Here is an 11,860-nt window from a genome sequence, read left to right as displayed (position 1 = left end):
GTGTGTTTAATACACAGCGACTAATATACACCAAACCAGTGTAAAGAGCGTGAATGTTGTAGCTATGTTTGCTAGAAAGCTACCGAGGTGTCTGACTAGCTGTTGTTGTTGAAGGAGCGTCCCGTCCACTAGATTATACGTCACACTGGCAGCATCGCCTGAACCTAAAAGACGCACATCGCCATCTGCTGACTGGACTGGGCAACGCAGTTGAGGAACCAAACGTTTATTTTTCATTTATTTCATAAAATATTAATATTACATTAAGTCGTTCAAAGAGAAGCATGTGTTGATTGATTCGTTTTTAATGAGTGAGAATTTAAAACAAACTTTACACCCACTACATATTTGCGTTGAACCATACTTCTGACATGGATCATTTTGACCCCAGAGGTATATTACATTTACATTTACATTTAAGTCATTTAGCAGACGCTCTTATCCAGAGCGACTTACAAATTGGTGCATTCACCTATAATATCCAGTAGAACAACCACTTTACAATAGTGCATCTAAATCTTTTAAGGGGGGGGGGGGGGGGGGGGGGTTAGAAGGATTACTTTATCCTATCCTAGGTATTCCTTAAAGAGGTGGGGTTTCAGGTGTCTCCGGAAGGTGGTGATTGACTACGCTGTCCTGACGTCGTGAGGGAGCTTGTTCCACCATTGGGGTGCCAGAGCAGCGAACAGTTTTGACTGGGCTGAGCGGGAACTGTGCTTCCTCAGAGGTAGGGAGGCGAGCAGGCCAGAGGTGGATGAACGCAGTGCCCTTGTTTGGGTGTAGGGCCTGATCAGAGCCTGAAGGTACGGAGGTGCCGTTCCCCTCACAGCTCCGTAGGCAAGCACCATGGTCTTGTAGCGGATGCGAGCTTCAACTGGAAGCCAGTGGAGAGAGCGGAGGAGCGGGGTGACGTGAGAGAACTTGGGAAGGTTGAACACCAGACGGGCTGCGGCGTTCTGGATGAGTTGTAGGGGTTTAATGGCACAGGCAGGGAGCCCCGCCAACAGCATATCTTTTATCATAGCCAAAATGAGGTTTATTCAATTCTTCCAAATTTTCATGACTTTGTAAGTCAACTTGTTCTTAATAAATCTATATCATGGTTTAGTGTTTCTGTATCAATATGGACTTTTAACAAATTCAAATCCTTTGGAGTCATTTTGACCCCAGACAAAAGCACCTTTGATAAATAGGACGTTTATTTCAAATCAAATCACATTTTATTGGTCACATACACGTGTTTAGCAGATGTTATTGCGGGTGTAGTGAAATGCTTGTGTTTCTAGCTCCGACAGTGCAGTAATATCTAATAAGTAATATCTAACAATTTCACGACATATACCCAATACACACACATCTAAGTATTTGAATCTAGGTTTCTCTGTAGACATGATCCATCCCACCAGAGGGTGGAGGGGCACCTGTAACAGTGGTTTTGACCAGATAGACACCTGCAGACACACAGTATAGTGCCTCCCATGTACTCTCCTATGATTGGACTCTTCTATACCACGTATCACATGACTGTGTACAAAACTGCATTCATTAAGTATTCAGACCCCTTCACTTTTTAAACATTTAGTTACATTACAGCCTTATTCTAAAGTTGAATAATTTTATAATTGAATAATCAATACCCCATAATGAGAAAACAAAATCATTTTTTAAAAACATTTTTCCAAATGTATTTACTTAAGTATTCAGACCTTTGCTATGAGACTCGAAATTGAGCTCAGATGCATCCTGATTCAATTGATCTTCCTTGAAATGTTTCTACAACTTGATTGGAGTCCACTTGTGGTAAATTCAATTGATTAGACATGATTAGGAAAGGCACACAACTGTCTATATAAGATCCCACAGTTTACAGTGCATGTCAGAACAAAAACCGAGCCATGAGGTCAAAGGAATTGTCCATAGAGCTCTGAGACAGGATTGTGTCGAGGCACAGATCTGGGGAAAGGTACCAAAAAATGTCTTCAGCATTGAAGGTCCCCAAGAACACAGTGGCCTCCATCATTCTTAAATGGAAGAAGTTTGGAACCACCAAGACTCTTCCTAGAGCTGGCCGCCTGGACAAACTGAGAAATCGTGGGAGAAGGGCCTTGGTCAGGGAGGTGAACAAGAACCCGATGTTCACTCTGACAGAGCTCCGGATTTCCTCTGTGGAGACGGGAGAACCTTCCAGAAGGACAACCATCTCTGCAGCACTCCACCAATCAGGCCTTTATGTTGCAATGATTAAAGTGTCAAAATGTATTTCAATGGACAATTCAGTGACCTGTTCTGTGAAAGGTGTTGGCTAGAGATGACATGCAGGAGCTTGCAGGGATTTGTAGTCTTGCATGTCGTCTACTTTGATGCTAATTAGCATTTTAGAATCCAAGAGTAAAGAGACACAAATATATTGATACAAGTATTTGTATTGATTATGGATCCCCATTAGTTCCTGTCAAGGCAGCAGCTACTCTTCCTGGGGTTTATTATGGATCCCCATTAGTTCCTGCCAAGTTAGGTCAGGGAGCGTGCCAGCCTGCCTGAACCGCCCCTGAATTAACAGGTATAAATGATGGATTATGAACTAACAGGTATAAATGATGGGTTATGAATTAACAGGTATAAATGATGGGTTATGAACTAACAGGTATAAATGATGGGTTATGAATGATGGGTTATGAACTAACAGGTATAAATGATGGGTTATGAACTAACAGGTATAAATGATGGGTTATGAACTAACAGGTATAAATGATGGGTTATGAATTAACAGGTATAAATGATGGGTTATGAATTAACAGGTATAAATGATGGGTTATAAATGATGGGTTATGAATTAACAGGTATACATGATGGGTTATGAATTAACACATCCCCTGCGAGCCCAGGCATTTCAATACATTCAGGATTTCTTACGGTCCATGTGCAATGTATATGGTTATCTCTGTCTCTTTCTCCATCTCTTCTTTAAGAAGCAGCCATGTTGTTGTCATTCCACTAGGGACCTGTTTTCAGCATTTTAAGTCTGCAGTCAATAACCAGTGCACTGGGATTATCCCTTTACACCCTTTACACATGTACTGTACTGGAATAATCCCTCTACACCCTTTACACATGTACTGCACTGGGATTATCCCTCAACACCCTTTACACATGTACTGCACTGGGATTATCCCTCTACACCATTTACACATGTACTGCACTGGAATTATCCCTTTACACCCTTTACACATGTACTGCACTGGGATTATCCCTCAACACCCTTTACACATGTACTGCACTGGGATTATCCCTCAACACCCTTTACACATGTACTGCACTGGAATTATCCCTCAACACCCTTTACACATGTACTGCACTGGAATTATCCCTTTACACCCTTTACACATGTACTGTACTGTGATTATCCCTCTACACCCTTTACACATGTACTGCACTGGGATTATCCCTTTACACCCTTTACACATGTACTGCACTGGAATTATCCCTTTACACCCTTTACACATGTACTGCACTGGGATTATCCCTCAACACCCTTTACACATGTACTGCACTGGAATTATCCCTCTACACCCTCTACACATGTACTGTACTGGGATTATCCCTTTACACCCTTTACACATGTACTGTACTGGAAATATCCCTCAACACCCTTTACACATGTACTGCACTGGGATTATCCCTCAACACCCTTTACACATGTACTGCACTGGGATTATCCCTCTACACATGTACTGCACTGGAATTATCCCTCTACACCCTTTACACATGTACTGTACTGGAAATATCCCTCAACACCCTTTACACATGTACTGCACTGGAATAATCCCTCAACACCCTTTACACATGTACTGCACTGGGATTATCCCTCTACACCCTTTACACATGTACTGTACTGGGATTATCCCTCTACACCCTTTACACATGTACTGCACTGGAATAATCCCTCAACACCCTTTACACATGTACTGCACTGGAATTATCCCTTTACACCCTTTACACATGTACTGTACTGGAATTATCCTTTTACACATGTACTGTACTGGAATTATCCTTTTACACATGTACTGCACTGGGATTATCCCTCTACACCCTTTACACATGTACTGTACTGGAATTATCCCTTTACAGTTAGGAGCACTCCCTTTAAGAGTGTGCTCCTAATCTCAGCTCGTTACCTGTATAAAAGACACCTGGGAGCCAGAAATCTTTCTGATTGAGAGGGGGTCAAATACTTATTTCCCTCACTAAAATGCAAATCAATTTATAACATTTTTGACATGCATTTTTCTGGATTTTTTTTGTTGTTATTCTGTCTCTCACTGCTCAAATAAACCTACTATTAAAATTATAGACTGATTATTTCTTTGTAAGTGGGCAAATGTACAAAATCAGCAGGGGATCAAATACTTTTTCCCCCCACTGTACATCTACATGATGTATTGTTACACCATGTAGGAGCAGTATAGACCTAGTCTGTTCATTATATATATACATCTACATGATGTATTGTTACACCAAAAAAAAGGGAAATTATATTATTTTATACTAATACAATTGCTCAGAGAAAGAGATTTAGTTTAACATGTAATTCTCAAAAGGCAGGGGTCTGAATTATTGCTACCCATGTTTTCAATACTCCAGCACTCTCCCCTTGGGAGGATAATGACACTGAAATGTTTTATGAGATTAGAGAACACATTGGGTGGGACCTTAGACCCTTCCTCCATACAGAATCTCTCCATGTCCTTGATTTATTTAGTCTGTCTTATGGACTGCCCTGTTCAATTCAAACCACAGGTTTTCAATGGAGTTCAAGTCCGAAGACTGAGTTGGCCATAGAACATTTTTGATTTTGTGCCCAATTTACAGTTTCTTTGTTTTGCTGAAAGATCCCCTTATGGCCAAGTTTCAGCCTCCTAGCAGAGAGGTAACCAGGTTTTGGGCTAAAATATCCTGGTAGTGGGTAAAGTTGATTTATTTTATACATTTTTGCTCATCTTTATCAAGGGTATTAATAACTAGGTGCTTATTTTGATATCTTGTTTTTTGACTGAGTCAAACAGGGACATTGATCTGATTAACACCAGTAAATACAGTGAGTACCATCTCATAAAACAGGGACATTGATCTGATTAACACCAGTAAATACAGTGGAGTAGATGTAGAGTTTGTTTTAAATTCTCATAAAAAACGGAATTAATCAAACAGCACTTGTTGCTTTTTGTACGTGTTGATATAATATTAATATTTAATGGAGAGAAAAAAACGTTTCCCTAAACTGCTTTATAATATTATAATTCAATGAAGAATAAAAATAGTTTTCCCTCCTCAACTGCGTTTCCTCCCTCCAGACAGCAGATGGCGATATGTGTCTTTCAGGCGATGTTTCTAGTGTGACGTATAATCTAGTGGACGGAACGCTTCTTCAACAACTGCAGCCACCTCGGTAGCTCGCTAGCTGACAAAGTCTGAACATTCAAGTTCTTTAGACACTTTCCTGGTTTAATTGTAACTGTGATTTAGACATACTTATGTGTAAACAACTAGCTACCCCATTTAATTTAATATTTACGTTGTAAGTCAACTATCTGGCTGGTTAAGTTAGCACTAGCCTAGCTAGCTAACATCCCCGACCATGCGCTCACTAAGCTACTCTCCTCCTGCTAAAGAGGAGGTCTGCTGGACGGAGAAAGAAGCTCTGGGGCTGAACATTGTCGTGAAAGAGGAGAAGGAAGAGGAGGATGTCACAGTAAAACAAGAAGTAGAGGGTGAGGCTGTTACCGTGAAAGAAGAAGAGAAAGACGTTACAGAGAAAGAAGAGGAAGACGCGTTCAGAGTGAAAGAGGAGGAGGATGTTACTGTGAAAGAAGAGGAGGAAGTGAAAGAAAATGAAGACGTTTTTGGAATGAAGGATGAAGAGGGGGAGATTACTGTCACATTAGAGGAGGACGAAGAAGAGAAGACTGGAGATCTGATTAACATTAGTAAATACAGTGAGTACTATCTAATAAAACAGGGACATTGATCTGGTTAACACCAGTAAATACAGTGAGTACTATCTAATAAAACAGGGACATTGATCTGATTAACACCAGTAAATACAGTGAGTACTATCTAATAAAACAGGGACATTGATCTGATTAACACCAGTAAATACAGTGAGTACTATCTAATAAAACAGGGACATTGATCTGATTTAACACCAGTAAATACAGTGAGTACTATCTAATAAAACAGGGACATTGATCTGATTAACACCAGTAAATACAGTGAGTACCATCTTATAAAACAGGGACATTGATCTGATTAACACCAGTAAATACAGTGAGTACTATCTAATAAAACAGAGGCATTGATCTAATTAACACCAGTAAATACAGTGAGTACTATCTAATAAAACAGGGGCATTGATCTGGTTAACACCAGTAAATACAGTGAGTACTATCTAATAAAACAGGGGCATTGATCTGGTTAACACCAGTAAATACAGTGAGTACTATCTAATAAAACAGGGACATTGATCTGGTTAACACCAGTAAATACAGTGATTACTATCTAATAAAACAGGGACATTGATCTGATTAACACCAGTAAATACAGTGAGTACTATCTTATAAAACAGGGACACAAACTCTGCAGTTGTTGAACTAATGTGTGATTTTAAAAAGGGCATTCTACACTTGAATATGTTGTTGTACTGTATGAATTGTTCATGACGTCCTTTCCTGTTGAAAAGTGATATAAATACAGTAAAGTATAAACACACTAAAGGGAAACAAATAAATGTTTTGGGCAAAATAGTGCTTTTTTAGACAACTGCAAACTAGAAGGAGTGAGTGATGTCATAGTAAGGCCTCCAAGGAGTTGGCTTGATGGGAAGTCGTGATGTCATCCAATAGGAGGCTGATCTTCATGTGAATATTCATTATTCTTTTTAAAATCCTTCCTGTTCTGTCAAGTTGGTTGTTGATCATTGCTAGAAAGCCGTTTTCAAGTCTTGCCATTGACTTTCAAGATGATTTAAGTCCAAACTGTAACTAGGCCACTCAGGAACATTCAATGTCATCTTGGTAAGCTCCTCCAGTGTAGATTTGGCCTTGTGGTTTAGGTTATTGTCCTGTTAGGACAGTTTTTTGTATTCAGATCTCTGAAATGCTCTCTACTTACGTAACATTTAGTGTGTCCTTATGTTACGCTGGCAAAACAGTTTTTATGGGCACAGAAATCCTAAATAATTTCAGAGTTTGCTAAATCCAATGGTTCTAACCGAGAGTCACCTTAACTTTATTTACAACACCCAAATAGATACTGTCATTAACGTCGTTCTTCAATAATTACACATCATTCTTAATACTGTAGCTGTTTAGTTACAGTCACATGTTCAACTATCATCAGCTGATCCAGGAAATCATTTTCTGAATGACAGTCACATGACAAACATCACGACATGCAACAACAACCAAAGTGCTTCTTCATTCATTACTCTGGTAAAGACAGTTATGCCGTGCTCCACGTTGGATCCAACATCCCAAACAAATCGATGTTTATAATGTGTTACTGTCTGGCTGATTTACAGTAGGGTCTCATTACTCTGTTTGTGCACAGAGATACTTAGCTCATAATGTGTAGAGAACTGTTCCTTGATGGATAGGCTATTGTACAACACACAGAGCTATTTTCCTTTATTCAGGACATTTAGAATGACAACACATTACAGAGTAGCCTAGTGGGATTATTCACAAAATGATCTGGTGATCAGGTTATGAAATGTCATGACAAAGACATGTTAGTTTCCATGTTTCACCTGAAATATAAAATTATATATAGTCTTAGGTGAAGTAGGTCTATGTTGTTGTTAGGTGAAGTTATGGGTCCTACAGTAGGTCTATGTTGTTAGGTGAAGTTATGGGTCTTACAGTTGGTCTATGTTATTGTTAGGTGAAGTTATGGGCCAATTTGTTAAACACTTAGTGTACAAACCCTCATTGTCAGGCTGATGTTAAAGCTAGCCAAAGAGCATTTTACTGGTTGAAGTGTTTAAGTATAAATCAGTTGATATGCGACAATAACACAAACATATTAAGTAGGTGATTCAAGCGAGTCTTACAATTATAATCCATATTTAATGTGAAATGCACTCATAAGCAACCTGTAAATGGAGGCTATATTTGCTGTCAGCCTATGAGAACTCCCCTGAGTTTTCCCCCACGGTGGTGAATTAGTGAATAGACACAGAGCTTAATGTGAGTTTCCTTGAGTAGCACTCCTGATCTTGTGCTGTAATATTCAGAATACATTGTGAAAACTAAAATCTTTGCTCACTATTTTTTGCTCCAGGCAGATAAACTACATCCATAACTAGTGGTTTCCTCATTACCAGATATACTACATCCATAACTAGTGGTTTCCTCATTACCAGATACACTATATCCATAACTAGTGGTTTCCTCATTACCAGATATACTACATCCATAACTAGTGGTTTCCTCATTAGCAGATATACTACATCCATAACTAGTGGTTTCCTCATTACCAGATATACTACATCCATAACTAGTGGTTTCCTCATTACCAGATATACTACATCCATAACTAGTGGTTTCCTCATTAGCAGGGAAGTGTTTCTGCAATCATTTTTGTGTGCGCATCGCCCTCGTGTCGCAATTTTAGCAAACACAGAAAGGGGCCAATATTGGAGACCAAAAGTCATCTGGCACACTGCTTAGGGTTTCAACAACTTTAAAAACTTTTCTAGTTTCTACTAATGTGAAAACAAGACAAAATATGATTGTTGCTAAGTTGACTGTCTTAATTGTCAAATATTTTAACAGACGTCAATTGTTGTACAACTTCATGGGTATGATCTGGGCATCACCTTTTACCTCAAATAAACAGTGGATTTCTGCTGTTGTGGACCTTTAACCATCTGCCTGACTTTGTTCTCACAGGAGAGAGACGGGACTATTGGGATCCTGGGGATCCTCAACAACATCATGATGCTGACGAGGCAGAGAAGAGTCTCTCCAGATCAGAACTCCTCAAGAAACACCAGCGAGTTCACACAGGAGAGAAATCTCACTGCTGCTCTGACTGTGGGAAAATATTCAACTCTTCACTAGGCCTTAAAATACATCAAAGAATTCACACAGGAGAGAAACCTTTTGGCTGTGATCAATGTGGGAAGAGTTTTATTCGGCTACAAACTCTGAAATCACACCAGAGGATACACACTGGAGAGAAACCTTTTGGCTGTGATCAATGTGGGAAGGGTTTTACTCAGCTAAACAGCCTGATAGTACACCAGCGGACACACACAGGAGAGAAACCTTATGGCTGTAATCAATGTGGGAAAAGTTTTACGACATCTAGCTATCTAACTATACACAAGAGAACACACACAGGAGAGAAACCATATAGCTGTAATCAATGTGGGAAGAGTTTTACTCAGCTAAACAGCCTGATAGTACACCAGCGGACACACACAGGAGATAAACCTTATGTCTGTGATCAATGTGTAAAGAGTTTTAGTACGTTTGGCTGTCTGACGGCACACCAGAGGGCACACACAGGAGAGAAACCTTATAGCTGTGATCAGTGTGGGAAGAGTTTTACTACATCTAGCTGTCTAACTAAACACCAGAGAACACACACAGGACAGAAACCTTATAGCTGTGATCAGTGTGGGAAGAGATACTCTGATAAAAGATCTCTGATCAAACATCAGAAACTACATGAAGGAGTTGTTTCATGATATCAGTGAAATAATGTCACAATGTAGAATGTTTTAACATTGTAGAAGGAGTATTTTAATGATGTCACAATGTAGAATGTTTTAACATTGTAGTAGGAGTATTTTAATAACGTCAGAATGTAGAACCCTAAACGTTTGTTGTTCAATTGATTTTAGCCTCAGGGGGAAAAATCCAGGCTCTGAAATGGAAGAGTTACTATTTATGTGATTTAACAAAAAGTGACTAACAAAAAAAGAGTTCTGTTACACTTACCATGTTGGTGACCCACTGGAATCACAATGCAACACTTCAAAATGTAGCTAGCTGTTTTCTACAAATTGTACTCTAACCAGTGATGTACACATTATTCCCATATTCCATGTGGTTTTTGAGCTGTTAGTTTTAACAGGACGTGCAACCTCATCTCCCTCCTCTCGCACAATTGATTTCAACATGATATCGATGAGTGATGACAAATAAGTGTTGTGTTCCTTTGTTCAGCGACCCTTAAATGTAAATGCATCACTGTTGCCCTGCTTTTAGAATATCAGGGTTAATTCTCAGATGTGCCAACCCAAGTGTACTAGAGCATGACATTGGGGACTGGGCCCCGATCCAACAACATGCCTATCTAGTGAACACTGAATAGAGAGAGAAGCTCTGCAATGAGGTGGAAAGTTACTACGGATATTGCAGGAGTTTCCTCTTGAAATCAGACATGTCTGTGGTGAGGACAACTTGGTTGCTGATTGTCTCAAGGGTGGGCAGTTAAAAAGTTTAGTGTTTTGTGTTTAGCCAGTCCGTTGCCATGGATCACAATTTATTTTGACTGCACGTTTTTCCGTATTGGAGATGAGTTTTGTTTGGGCTCGTTCCAAGGGGACGAGAGTTCTAGAAGCTAGTGAGTTTTAGGAAGACGAGAGTTCTAGAAGCTAGTGAGTTTTAGGAAGACGAGAGTTCTAGAAGCTAGTGAGTTTTAGGAAGACGAGTTCTAGAAGCTAGTGAGTTTTAGGAAGACGAGAGTTCTAGAAGCTAGTGAGTTTTAGGAAGAGGAGAGTTCTAGAATCTAATGAGTTTTAGGAAGACGAGAGTTCTAGAAGCTAGTGGGATTTAGAAAGACGAGAGTTCTAGAATCTAGTGAGTTTTAGGAAGACGAGTGTTCTAGAAGCTAGTGAGTTTTAGGAAGACGAGAGTTCTAGAAGCTAGTGGGATTTAGGATTCTATAGAAAGAAAAAGGAGAAAAAAATAATACTATTGTATATTATTATTTAGAAATGCGTGTTTTTTTCTTGTTTTTAATTGTTGACATCCAGTGGACACCATGTTTATATTGTAGAAGGGAAGCATTTTTGTTGATTTTAATATGAAATGTAAGTTGTTTTCTGTTGGTGGTGAGCAAACTTGTCCATCAAAAATATAGGATATATTTGTTGTCTTAAGGTGGAAGGTGTTACAGGCTTTGGTTTTTCCATTTATGTTTTGAGGTTGGACTTTAGCTCGTTAGCACGTCTAGCTCGTTAGCCCGTCTAGCTCGTTAGCCCGTCTAGCTCGTTAGCAGGTCTAGCTCGTTAGCCCGTACAGCTCGTTAGCACGTAGGACGCACTGATTGGTGTCACCTCAGTTAGTCAGTATGTGTTACACCTGTGCTGGCTTGTCCATCTCGTTATGGTTGAATATAACATCCATTGTTAATATTGTAATCAATTAATTTTCCTTAGAATGCTCATTAGTCTTTCAGTTGTTATTCTTCATTTTTTTATCCTCTTATGTTTGTGGTAAATATTGCTGTTTATTTTCATTGTTTTTTTGTTTTCTTTTCCCTGTGAAGCCATTGTGTTTCATCCATGTCTGAAATATGCTGTATAAATAAAGCTTGATTTGAACATATAAAACTAATGAACCCAATGACTGACAATCAACAGACTTTTGCAAAACTAATGAAGAAATATGTGCAAAAGCAACACGTATCTTGGTCCATCTTAGTATGAAAAACAGTATAAATTCAGTATATCTTCCACTATGTCAATATAGTGCTGGTATGTATGTTTAGTATCACTTTTCAACCAACCCAGTTCATTTGTTGAAAATGAAAAATGTTGAAATCAACAATATGTTAAAGGATTCAACTA

The 11,860-nt window shown here is 39.1% G+C and overlaps 1 protein-coding gene across 1 annotated transcript; it reads left to right on the top strand.

The window, feature by feature from the left end:
- The first annotated feature begins 5,433 nt into the window (after nucleotides 1-5,433).
- Nucleotides 5,434-10,791, top strand: LOC145877293 (uncharacterized). Its single transcript, XM_082972603.1, has 2 exons — nucleotides 5,434-5,993; nucleotides 8,949-10,791. Exons 1-2 carry the CDS (start codon nucleotides 5,636-5,638, stop codon nucleotides 9,749-9,751), a joined length of 1,161 nt encoding a protein of 386 aa, XP_082828729.1. The 5' UTR covers nucleotides 5,434-5,635; the 3' UTR covers nucleotides 9,752-10,791.
- Nucleotides 10,792-11,860: the final 1,069 nt, after the last annotated feature.

This window comes from Salmo salar, unplaced genomic scaffold (assembly GCF_965601325.2).
Source record: "Salmo salar unplaced genomic scaffold, fSalSal1 ptg000838l, whole genome shotgun sequence".
In the NCBI taxonomy this organism is placed as follows: domain Eukaryota; kingdom Metazoa; phylum Chordata; class Actinopteri; order Salmoniformes; family Salmonidae; genus Salmo; species Salmo salar.
This window is presented reverse-complemented; position numbering and strand designations above follow the sequence as displayed.